General features: G+C 37.7%; 2 protein-coding genes and 1 pseudogene across 6 annotated transcripts in view; 1 reads left to right on the top strand and 2 right to left on the bottom strand.

Annotated features, from left to right (window-relative positions):
* The window catches only part of LOC124539311 (solute carrier family 12 member 4), a 448,925-nt gene that overhangs the window by 119,813 nt on the left and 315,873 nt on the right, over window positions 1-13,239 (bottom strand). The window lies entirely within an intron of this gene.
* LOC124544334 (trypsin, alkaline A-like) lies at window positions 3,039-5,794 on the top strand. The gene is made up of 4 exons (XM_047122871.1): window positions 3,039-3,141; window positions 3,887-4,055; window positions 4,499-4,757; window positions 5,461-5,794. Exons 1-4 carry the CDS (start codon window positions 3,093-3,095, stop codon window positions 5,755-5,757), a joined length of 774 nt encoding a protein of 257 aa, XP_046978827.1. The 5' UTR covers window positions 3,039-3,092; the 3' UTR covers window positions 5,758-5,794.
* Window positions 8,962-9,080, bottom strand: LOC124534765 (annotated as a pseudogene).

Raw genomic sequence — 13,239 nt, 5'->3', positions numbered from 1 at the left:
GCGAAGACGGAGTACATTGGCAGAATTGGCGAGAGACTGGTGCGTCTCCCTTTAGGAACACGAGCGTTCTGGTCTCTCGCTAAGGCTGTCTTAGGGAATTTCTGTCAGCCCTTTTTTACATCTCTGCACAGGGACGGTGAGTCATTGGCCCATACCGCGAAAGAGAAAGCTGATCTTTTAGGCTCTCTCTTCGCGTCGAACTCGACTCTGGATGACCAAGGAAAATCTCCACCAACAATTCCGCGGTGCGATACCACGATGCCGGAGGTTAAATTCCGACAAAGTGCAGTTCGTAAAGCACTTCTTTCCTTGGACATTCACAAGTCGAGCGGACCCGATGGTATCCCTCCAATCGTGCTACGGACATGTGCTCCCGAGTTGGCACCGGTCTTAACGCGTCTTTTCCGGCAATCCTACACATTAGGCGTCGTCTCGAATTCCTGGAAGACAGCTTTGGTGCATCCGATCCCTAAAAAAGGCAACCGCTCAGACCCGTCCAATTATAGGCCTATAGCCATCACCTCCTTGCTCTCCAAGATAATGGAGTCCCTTATTAACTGCCAGCTCCTGCGGTACCTGGAGGAGAATCAGCTGATTAGTGACCGCCAGTACGGTTTCTGTCGGGGTCGCTCAGCCGGTGATCTTCTAGTTTACCTTACTCACAGGTGGGCTGAAGCAGTTGAGAGCAAGGGGGAGGCATTAGCAGCCAGTTTGGACATAGCGAAGGCCTTCGATCGCGTATGGCACAAAGCGCTTCTCTCGAAGCTTCCTTCCTATGGGCTTCCCGGGAAATTATGCAATTGGATTACCAGCTTTTTGGCAGATCGGAGCATCAAGGTCGTTGTCGACGGTGCATGCTCTGACTTAAAATTCGTCAATGCTGGTGTTCCACAAGGCTGCGTTCTATCACCCACTCTGTTTCTTCTGCATATCAATGATTTGTTGCGAATCGGGAACATTCATTGCTATGCAGACGACAGTGCCGTTGACACCTTATACACCGGCCGCGCTAATATTTCTCGGGAAAACGTCGAAGAAAACCGGAACAAACTTGTGTCTGAAATCGAGTCTTCATTAAACGAAGTTTCGAATTGGGGCCGGCTAAATCTAGTCCATTTCAACCCCCAAAAAGACGCAAGTTTGCGCGTTAACCGCCAAAAAAACACCATTTGTCGTATCTCCACGATTTGAGAACATTCCGATAGCCGCTACAGGTAGTATCGGAATACTTGGCGTTGATATTTCGAGCCTCGTTCAGTTCCGCGGTCAATTGGAAGGCAAAGCCAAATTGGTTTCAAAAAAGCTGGGCGTGCTCAGCAAGGCGAGACAGTATTTCACGTCGGCCCATCGCCTAAAACTTTACAAGGCGCAAATTCGGCCTCACATGGAGTACTGCTCTCACCTCTGGGCGGGTGCTCCCCAGTACCAGCTCCCTCCATTTGACCGCATCCAACGTAGAGCGGCTCGAGTTATCGACGATCAAGCCCTTTCCGATCTCCTTGATCCTTTGGCTTTGCGTAGAGATGTCGGATCACTCTGCATCTTCTACCGAATTTTTCACGGGGAATGTTCCGAGGAATTGTTCGGATTAATCCCGGCTGCTGAATTTCACCTTCGGACATCTCGCCAAAATTCTAAGTTTCACCCGCACCACCTTGATGTCCGAAAATCCACAACAGCGCGATTTCTCTGACATTTTCTGCCTCGCACAACCACTTTGTGGAACCAGCTTTCGCCGGCGGTTTTTCCGAACCGATACGACATGGAAACCTTCAAGAAAAGAGCGTACTCCTTTCTTAAAGGCCGGCAACGCACCTGCAAGCCCCCTGGTGTTGCAGATGTCCATGGGCGCTGGTAGTCACTTTCCATCAGGTGAGCCTCCTGCTCGTTTGCCACCTATGCCATAAAAAAAAATCACCATAACCATTAACAAATCGCAAGGCCAATCCTTGAAAGTTTGTGGTCTGAAACTGAAATTATATTAATATTAATGTTTTTCACATGGTAAATTATATGGCGTGTTCACGGGTCGGTAGTACGAAAAATGTCGTTTATCATAAGGTGCTTAATTGAATAGAATTTTTCTGAAAAGTCTGCTTATATATTGACTCTAAGGCGGAACAGGGTTTGCCGATTAAGTAAGTTATAAATAAAATATAACACATAACAACCAACTAAACGAACGAACGAAGACACATAAGTTTAATCAATTCTGTATTGTATACATATAGTATCCACGCAAAATAATATATACCTATAACGATTTTTACGATAAGGTAAAACCAATTAACTTATCTTATCAAATATATTTCTGAGACATTATACACTACACGGCTTTTCACAATAGTATCCCAACCGCGAGCGTTTTAAATATTTTTGAGATAGACGCTTGCAGTCATTCTGTATTAGAGGCAGCGCTTTTTTCGAACCGAGCTTGCCGTCCTCTGTAGCGTCATCGAGTGGGGGCAGAGGCACGCGACCATCTTATATTGGCTAGGCCATGAGTCGTAACTCACCAAAATGCGTGCAGTAAGAGTTGAACCCAATTTCATATGATCGCCTACATTGCTGAGATCTCAAATTCATTGGTTCTCAAAATTATCAGCTTTTTTGAATATATGTCAGTTGTTAATTATAATATAATTTATGTGAAAAAAAAATTAATGTATATATATTTTTTAATTTGTTAATCGTTTTTAATAAAATAAACCTAAGGTAAGGTTTATTTTATTACCTTACCTTGAGTTAACTACAATATCTCAGTGAAAAACTTATCCAAATTGGTAAAGCCGTTTCACGGTAGCAACGAACAGATAAACAGACAAATACACAAAAATCATATTTTTAATTAAATACATTAAATACACCCCACTACATTTTTTTCTCAAATATCTTCTATGCACAGATTTCGATCAGTTACGATTTTATTATATGTATTGATTTAGTCTTCATATCAGCAAAAATAATGTCATGCTGATATTGGTTTTTTACTAGAATCACTTAATCCTATTTAATATACGATACGAGTCCGTTTTGATATATTCAAAGAGTCTCGAGTAGTAGTAGCACTAAAGTTGTAATTGTCACATAAAATGACGCGTGCTGTCTTTATTTTGGCCCTTGGCCTAGCAGTGGCCGTGGGTGAGTTAATTAGCTTTCTAACTAAGTAGAACGAAAATTATCTGATTTTCGTCTTGCAGTTAATCATTTCATAAAAGTTTAAATATCCTATAAGTACTTTTTGTGTGACATAGGCAGCTGAATTAAAGGACCAAATAAGGTTAGGTTTGGTTAAAACCAAAAAAGGTTACCTGATAGTAAGAGATCACCAGTGCCCATAGACGTTGGCAGCGTATAAAAAATAACCGTTCGATACATCGCCTATGCGCCACTAATATTGGAAACTATGATGGCAAGGTGCCTGTAGTTACAATGCTTATTCATCTTTAAAATAGGAATACATTAATACTAAGTATCCCTGGGCGGTAGAAAATATGATGAAATTTTTTTTTCTTATTTCTAATAAATATTGGAAAGCATGAAATATATTACTTTGAGCCCAATGTTAGTAGCTAGAGTACTTGTGTTATGGAAAATCAGTAGTAACGACGGTACGACAAACACCCAGACCCAAGACAATGTAAACTAATAAGCTATTTCTACATCGACTCAGCCGAGAATCGAACCCGGGACCTCCGAGCGACGTACCCATGAAACCCGGTGTACACACTACTCACTACGGAGATCATCAAGTGAGATGAGTTGTCGGTATCTAGTTGTCGGTTTAATAATTTCTTCTATCCAATGCAACACGTGATCTAAAAAAAACCATAGTAATATGTTAGGAGTGCTGCATTATTCAATTGTACGTAATATACATTTTCAGCCAATACTACTGCTAAAAGAATTATCGGAGGATCTGTGACATCGATCGATCGGTACCCATTTGCTGCCGTTATGCTGCGTTCACCCTCAGGCACTGGAACGTTCTGGCAGGCTTGTGGTGGTTCTATTATAAATAACAGAGCAGTTCTCACTGCTGCCCATTGTTTCAAGTGAGTATATTTTAAATTAGAAAATCCTCTGCGCAATGATAGTATTATCAAAAGAATGAGTTCCCGAAATAATCATCATCATCCTCTACAAGTTGTAGTATCATTTGCGATGTGAGGTTTTTGTGTTTAGGAGACATCCACCATTGTCAGGGACAAAATCGGCGTTCCATTTTCTTCAGAACGATTTGAGTTTTATCGACAATGCCGCGACCACCATTATATCAGGTTCATTCTTGTCGCCATATAATTAGAATATTAAAGTCACAAAATAACATTGCTTCTCAAATGTTTTCACATATGTATAGTACTTTTGTATTTTAATTGCAGTTTGTTAATTTAAATCTATAATCTCAATACATAAAATAATGTATAGACTCTCATTGTTGTATTCATATTCAAAATTACTGTTATACCATATCAAAAATAACCTTTTTTCGTTGTAGCTTTCAATCTTCAATTAATCAATGGCGTATACGAGTTGGCTCCACCAATGCCCACAGCGGTGGTGTTGTGTTGACTACCAACGTAATCATCAACCACCCCGCCTACAATAGAGATACTGCGGATTATGATGTCACAATCGTAAGAATTAACGGGGAGTTCTCTTTTAACGACAACGTGCGTCCGGGTCGCATCGCGGGTCCTAACTACAATTTGGCTGACAACCAGGCCGTGTGGGCCATCGGATGGGGACTTATTAACGTAAGTTTTATATTAACTTCTTGTATTTATTACCTCGTTAAATATGTAGGTAGGTGGGGCTTTGTGCTGATTATTTTGGATATTGACTAGGTACCAATCGCTCATCACATACTCTTTCACAAAACAGCAACACTTAGTTTTTAGCTTAGCTTATATGCTTATATTTGATTTGACAAACAAAAGGTCGTCGTGCTAGATTTGGTTGCAGACGGTACCAACTAATTTGTTACACTTGAGCTGCAACAAGTCTAAGAATCATTTTTATTCGGACTAATACTACGACTATTCGGACTAATATAGATTTGATTCCGCTATTTTCGTAGAAAAGAAACGAAATTGGTGTCACAACTTATTTCAAAACCGCTTATTGCAAGTGGCTTTGCAATGCACCTTCCTTATTTCTGAGTGATTTAATGTGACAAATTGTAGCTTTATAGGTTCCATACGGAAATACTAAGATTTTTCTTCTAACTAATTTGTGCCTAATTCTGTAGAGGTATAGAAGAAAAACTTCGATAGCTGAAATATCAGACTTTGATATGAGACGTTGACTATAGCATTCATATAATTTATGAATATTTTTCTTCTGTATTGTAACAACAATGTGAATTAACATTCGAATGCTCCCGATTAGAAACCGCTTTAAAGAATGATGATTGCCTTACATAATGTGCTTAATATTAAACGATGAATATTCTTTCAGGTGAATGGACCAGCTTCCGAACAGCTCCGTCACGTTCAAGTTTGGACGATTAACCAGGAAATCTGTAAGAGGCGATATGCCATGATAGGATATGTCATCACTGACAGCATGTTGTGCTCTGGTTGGCTCGATGTCGGCGGTCGCGACCAATGCCAGGGCGATTCAGGCGGTCCTCTCCTACACAACGACGTTATCGTCGGTGTTTGTTCTTGGGGAGAGGAGTGTGCTTTGCCTGAGTACCCCGGTGTTAATGGTCGCGTATCTCGCTTCTCTACTTGGATTCAAAACAACGCCTAATTATATAATTCTAAATAAATAGTAATTATTTTAAAAATACAATGTTTTATTAATTTATAAGTGTATTGTTTTTTGTGTAAAGTTTAAGTAGTATCGATCTTTTAATATATAAAAACAATGAAAATCTACATCAAAAATAAGAGAGGCAGGTAAAAAAACCTTTGCCCGATTTCTTTTATATTTTTTTTCATCTATAATAGTCTCAAGCGTCAAAGCTGCTACTGATTTGCAACAATTCATTGATATGCAGAAGAAACAGAGTGGGTGGTATAACACAGCCTTGTGGAACACGAGCAATAACGAATTTTAAGTCAGAGTATGCACCGTGGATAACGACTTTAATGCTCCGATCTGCCAAAAATGTGGTGATCCAATTGCATAATTTTTCGGGGAGCTCATAGGAAGGGAGCTTCGAAAGAAGCTCTTTGAGCCATATGCGATCGAAGGCCTCCCCCTAGCTCTCAATTGCTTGCGCCCATCTGTAAGTAAGTTAAACTACATGATCACCGGTTGAATGACCCCGACGGAAACTGTACTGGTGGTTGCTAATCAGCTGGTACTCCTTTAGGTACCGTAGGAGCTGGCAGTTTATGATTGACTTAATTACCATAGAAAACAAGGAGGTTTTTTAAGGATTGGATGCACCAAAAGCAGTCTTCCAGGAGTTCAAGACTTTTAAAATCACCCAGAGTAACGATATCTGATAACAGAAAGAATCTACTGCAGCACGGTATCTGTAGCCACTTGGACGTGTTCAACCAGTCGGTGGGTTTTGGCATTACCGCTATGGGACCTATAAGGCCACGCGTAGATTCGCGGATAGTCGTAGTTGTTTACCCACAGCCAGATAATTATTAGATCCTGCCTAGACGTCGAGAGCAGATATCATCTCTGACATAAAGGCACACAGCTAAATGTTCCAATTTGTACTCTGGGAAAGAGAAAAAAATCTTATCGGCAAGATAGAATATCTGGGTGTCGGTAAGAAATCTGGTTTAACGTAAATAATCTTAGGCTGAATAATAAAAAAAAACAAACAAAAATTATAAAATTAAGTACACCAAACGTGCACACAGTACACCAAAATTCAAAACAAAATGGATCCAGTTGAACCAACTGAATTTCTTGGCCTCATTGTTATTTCCAAGTTACAATGGCTATTTTCACAGAATAATGTCCTACGGTATTATGCTTTGGGGTAACGCAGCCGCTATCCCTGTATATTTGTATATTTTTTTGTTAAAAAAATTATACAAATATACAGGGATAGCGATTGAAGTTATTATTGTCGAGTTATTTACTTCTCAATATATATTCTGTAATGTTTTGTATATACGGAAAAATATTAATGTTTTTATGATTAAATGTGATTTTCATAACATTGGTGCAAGGAAGAAACACAATCTTACTTGCGTTACTTCCGTTACTTGCCTGGATTGAGTCAGTAACTCTTTTGTGGAGCAATGTATACGGTTCTACAACAGGAGCCCAGAAGCCGTGAATAATACTTCTGGTGCCAATTTAAAAAAAAAAAAGGTTAAGGAACGCTTGTTGGCGAAAGGTGAGTTACAATACAATTAGTGAGTTTATGATTGATATCTCACCTTGGGAAACGCGATCGCTTCCTGGCTATTTCTATTCATATTCAATATTTATTTAATTAATTTGACAAAAAAATGACCCGCTGAGTTTCTTTCGCCGGTTCTTCTCAGGACAGGGAGTTTCTTTTTCCGAACGTGGTTGTAGCATAGCTACCAACCTACGCGATTTTAAGCGAGAGACTAGTACTTTCCCAGGTGAGACGGCCCATTTGGTTAATGTGAAAAACCGAAAATCTTTTGGACAGGTTATAAAGTGCAAGAATATAGTCTCCTGCAGAACCGCAATTGTATATTATCGTCAGCTGTTTCCCCAAAGTGCAATACTGTAGGACATTACACTATGGAAATAACTAAAAAACATTAGACGAGGCATCAGTTTATCAATCGGAGATCATTTTTTTAATGCAAAAACTAGCTGTAAAAGATAGCTGTGTCTACCCGTCAATCTGATATAAAGGATTTTCGCCTATGAATTTGGTGACAAGAAAAAAGAGCTCGACATGACGAATCCGGGCTTTCGTTTGAATCTATTGTGATACCAAGAAATTCTGTTGTTTCTAGAAAATCTGACTAAGGCAACGACGTTAGTGACGCGGCGGGGATGCTCACAAATTAGCTTATTTACAAAAAGTTTAAGCCCTACTGCTTAGTAACTTTCTAAACATTTTAAATTACTGTTATTGATAATAATATTTAAAGTAAAAAAGTAAAGTAACAGCCTGTAAATTCCTACTGCTGGGCTAAAGGCCTCCTCTCCCTTTAAGGAGAAGGTTTGGAACATATTCCACCACGCTGTTCCAATGCGGGTTGGTGGAATACACATGTGGCAGAATTTGTATGAAATTTGTCACATGCAGGTTTCCTCACGATGTTTTCCTTCACCGCTGAGCACGAGATGAATTATAAAGACAAATTAGGCACATGAATCAGCGGTGCTTGCCTCGGTTTGAACCCGCAATCATCGGTTAAGATGCACGCGTTCTAACCACTGGGCCATCTCTGCTCTTATCTATTAATAATATCTATAGTAGTTTTATATAAGTGAAGTCCACAGTGAACAATAGATTTATATAAGTAAAACTGACCATTTTTTAAAGCAAAGGAGACTCAGTTGTTGTTAGTGAAAAGGCTGGAATTATAAAAAAAGTAAAATAAAATACATGTTCGGGATACACAACTGTCAGACTATTCGTGTGTGTCTGAACGAGTTTGCTGGAGTTGACGAAGGAATACTTAAAATAAAATGCACTATTTAAACTTTGCTGTCTAGCTGAGGTGGGGAGACTTGTTCTTCGCAGGGCACTGTTCCGCTTGTCGCTTGAGTGAAGTTGATAATGATACTGATTGCTTGCCGTGGCTTCACGCATCCCTCTGGTATTGAGGTATGGTGAGGGCAGTTCCTAGGGCTATGCCCTATCTACTGCGGTGTCATGTTCGCCGTCCGCTACTATGGACGGGTCGTTGGGGTCGGATAATTCCGTGGAGTGTGCTGCAGACATCTCTTGGTCCTCCGTACATTCTCAGAGCGATCAAGCGCACCGGATGAGACCCCGTATGGGGAGGTCCTGCAAACGACCTAGCTCTGTGAATGTCTGCGCATAAAGGCCAACGACACGCGGTGTTCCCAGGCGGTCACCCATCCATGTACTGAAAGCGCCCAACGTTGCTTAACTTCGGTGATCGGACAAGAACAGGTGTATTCAACGTGGTATGGAGGTTGGCTAAAACTGATTGCTATACCTGCCGGCCGGGTTTATATACCCGTTTTACAACGCACGTGTGCGAGCGCGCAAGACCCGGACCCCTCTCTATCAAGCTCTTTATTTTTTCGACCAATAGCGCGTGACTATTGGCCGTCTCTTTCACACAAAATCTTAATTTCTAACAAGTTGTAAATTTATTCATATACAAATTACTATATAAACTAAACTATATAAATTAATCTATTTTATATTTATTCTATTATATATTACATATTTATAAAATCGACGGCTGTCTGCTAAAGATAGTCCCTAACAATACAAATAAAAGCACCATTCAAACTCAAACACAAATTGCTTTATTCAATATAGAAACATTACACTTCCTTACTGATTGTCAATTGAAACAGTACCACCGATTCGGAAAAGGAAACACCCTGACCTGAGAAGAACCGGCGAAAGAAACTCAGCGGTATAATATAAACAATTTAAATGAAATGAAATAGCCAGGAGGCGATCGTTTCATTCCCAAGATGTTCTATCAATCATAAACTCATTAATTGTATAATAACCTTTTGCACACAAGCGTTCCTTAATATATTTTTTTTAATTTGGCAACAGAGGTATATTGAACGCTTTCTGGGATCCTTTGTGGGGCAATGTATACAGTTTTACTGTATACATTGCCCCACAAAGGAGTTATTGACTCTATGCAGTCGAGTAACAGGAGTAACAAGTTTGTGTTTGTTCCTTGTACCATTGCTATGAGTACCACATTTTCTCATAAAATCAGTAATATTTTTTCGTACAAACATAACATTACAGAACATAATTATATTGAGAAGCAACAGTTAATATCTTGATTTCTTTAAATTTATTTCTTAACGATTCATTACACATTATAATACGTTATATTCAAAATACAATATATAAAAATAAAATATAGAACAGTAAGTACATAGTTCGTTTATATATAAAGAGTTTATATGGCAGCGTTAGTCTATGATGTAGTAGTTGACTACATGAGCTTTGTAATACGTAAATAAAACGGGTTTTTCAATAAATGGTATTTATAGTTATTAATAAAACGGATTATCTTTGACATGTCAGCAGCTTATGGCAAAATAGTCACAATATCGAAATAACATCCTCGTTAATGACTATTCACAATCTTATCTTGGTTTAAATCCTAAATTCATCTGAAACCTTGAATGTTTTAAAGCGGGCTTAAGTTTCGATAAAGAGATATTTGTTTCATACTGATATCCCATATATTAATAGCGCAAGTCAATTTTTGTCCCAGGGAATAAGGGACGGTAGCTGCATAAAAAATCGGTTATAGTCTCATTTTGAAGATCTCCATCCGTGGATGTGCAAATAATTAAATGGGATAGTCCATGAAGTCGAAGTTTCTGGTCGGTTATAGAGATCCAATGTATTTGACATTAAGAGTTAATTAAAAAGGTTTCATAAGTTACCAATGAAATTAAAATTTTTACCTGTTTGTCTTTGTTTTATATGCAGGTAAAAAACCTGTAATAGAAGTTTTGTAGGCAAACGACTTTTTAATAATAATAGTCAGTTGATAGACGCATCGAAGGAGTTTCAGAATTTTTATTTTTGGTCAACTTTATTCAAGTAGGATTTTACAAGCACTTTTGAATCGTCATTTAACAATTAAGTGAAGCTACCACCGGTTCGGAAAGTAGATTCTACCGAGAAAAACTGGCAAGAAACACAGTAGTTACACTCTTTCAACATTTTAAAAAAATACAGTCATATTAGTTAAATACAATTATATATGTATATAATGTATCCCGCCTGGAAGTCAACAGGTATTAATTCCACGCTTTTTTATCATCTATAAAATCTAGTATTGAATAATATGCGTTTTTAATCAATGTATTTTTTACAAACGATTTGAATTTACGAAACGGCAAAATTAAAAATGTCTGCGAATTTAATTATAGAAACGGATACCTAGCCCCAAGAAGGATTTATTGACTGTGCGGAGTCGGAAACTTGGCTTTATAAGCTTATACTTACTTCTTGTGCAGAAACAATGATTATAACTGATTTATCAAAGTGATCAATGTTACTGTGAATATAGATATTATTGTTGTAAATATATTGCGACGCAACAGTGTGTATTCTTAATTGTTAAAACATCCTGAAGAGAGTCTTTAGCTCCAAGATTATAAATAGATCGGATTGCTCTCTTTTGTAAAATAAATCAAATCAAATCAAATCAAATCAATTTTATTCAAGTAAACTTCATAATGAAGCGTTTTTGAATCGTCAATAATCAAATACTACCACCGTTTCGGAAAGCAGCTTCTAGCGAGAAGAAACGGCAAGAAACTCGCATAGTTGCTCTTTTCAAATAAACACATTTACAATGCTGTTATTGACAGTAATTAGCGTCCTATGATGGAACCCGAGCCTAACTCCAGGCGTTTCTTTCTAAAAAGTACTCTTTTAATGAATAGTATGATTTATTTATTAATTTAGTCTTAATAATATTTTTAAATTTTGAAAATGGTAAATTGATTATATTTTCCGGTATCTTATTATATATGCGTATACCATTGCCCAAAAACGTTCTATTTACCGTATGCAAACGGAAACTGGGGGTTACAAGTTTATTCTTATTTCTTGTATTAATAGTATGTACATCAGCATTGATAGAATAATTTTTAATATTCTTTTGTATAAAGATTATATTATCATAAATATATTGTGAAACAGCCGTTAATACACCTATTTCTTTAAATTTTTCGCGTAATGATGTCCTGGAGCTAATATTGTAAATAGATCGGATAGCTCTTTTCTGTAGAATAAAAACAACTTCAATCTCTGCTGCATTACCCCATAACAACATTCCATATGACATAATACTGTGAAAATTACTAAAATAAACTAGTCTAGCAGTACTTATGTCCGTAAGTTTTCTAATTATTTTTATTGCATAAATGGCACTACTTAGTTTTCTTGCCAGGGCATACAAATGGGTGCCCCACTGCAGTTTGGAGTCAAGGGTTATCCCTAAAAAGACCGTCGACTCAACAAACTCAAGCCTTTCATTTTTCAAAGTTATTGCAGAAGGATTTGATTTGACATTTGGCAAGGAAAACAAAACACATTTAGTCTTTTTAGCATTTAGTACTAAATTATTTATGTCAAACCAACCAAGAACCCGCGACAGGGCACTGCTTACAACGTCATAGTTATTTATTTTTCTATCAAGTTTAAAAATTAGGGATGTATCATCTGCAAACAGTACAATATCGCAAGTATTTTTTACGAAATAAGGTAAATCATTTATATATATTAAGAACAAGAGAGGTCCCAAAATTGAACCCTGTGGTACACCCATTTGCGCCACAGCGCCATTTGATTTTGCACCATTAACCACAACCTTCAAAACTCTTTCACTAAGGTAGGAGGAAATTAATTTCAATGCAGGGCCCCTGATACCATAATATTTAAGCTTTTCTAGGAGAATATCATGCCTAACGCAATCGAAAGCTTTTGATAAATCACAAAAAACTCCAATAGCGTTTTGCGACTTTTCCCATGCATCATAAATGTGCTTAACAAATGCTACACCCGCATCAGCAGTCGAGCGACCCTTAGTAAAACCAAACTGTTGAGAATGCAATAGCTTATTCGAGTTAAAGTATAATAGCAATTGATTAAGCATGACTTTCTCAAAAATTTTACTTAATACTGGCAAAATAGAGATCGGTCTGTAATTGTTTGGATCATTTTTATCACCGGACTTAAATAATGGGATTACTTTACTTAATTTCAACATATCAGGAAAAATACCAGATTGTACGCATTTATTAAAGATTATAGCTAAATAAGGAGCCAAGTCAACAATTACATTGTTAATAATTGTGACTGATAAATCCCAAAGATCACAGGTTTTTTTCAGATTTAATGTTTTAAATATTTTTAATATTTCGTACGGAGTTATATTCTCAAAAGAAAATTCTAACTCATTCTGGGGAACATAACATTTGAGTAGGTCTAAAGCGTCATTAGGAGACGCATTAAGTCCTTTAGTAATATTCAGAGGAATATTAGAGAAATATTCTTCGAATTCATTGGCCACATCTAGATCTTTGCCTACAATTTTGCCTTTTATACTAAGGGATAACTGCCCTGCATCAAAC

This window comes from Vanessa cardui, chromosome 1 (assembly GCF_905220365.1).
Source record: "Vanessa cardui chromosome 1, ilVanCard2.1, whole genome shotgun sequence".
NCBI lineage: Eukaryota > Metazoa > Arthropoda > Insecta > Lepidoptera > Nymphalidae > Vanessa > Vanessa cardui.
The sequence above is the reverse complement of the archived record's forward strand: the minus strand, read 5'-3'. Positions and strand labels throughout refer to the sequence as shown.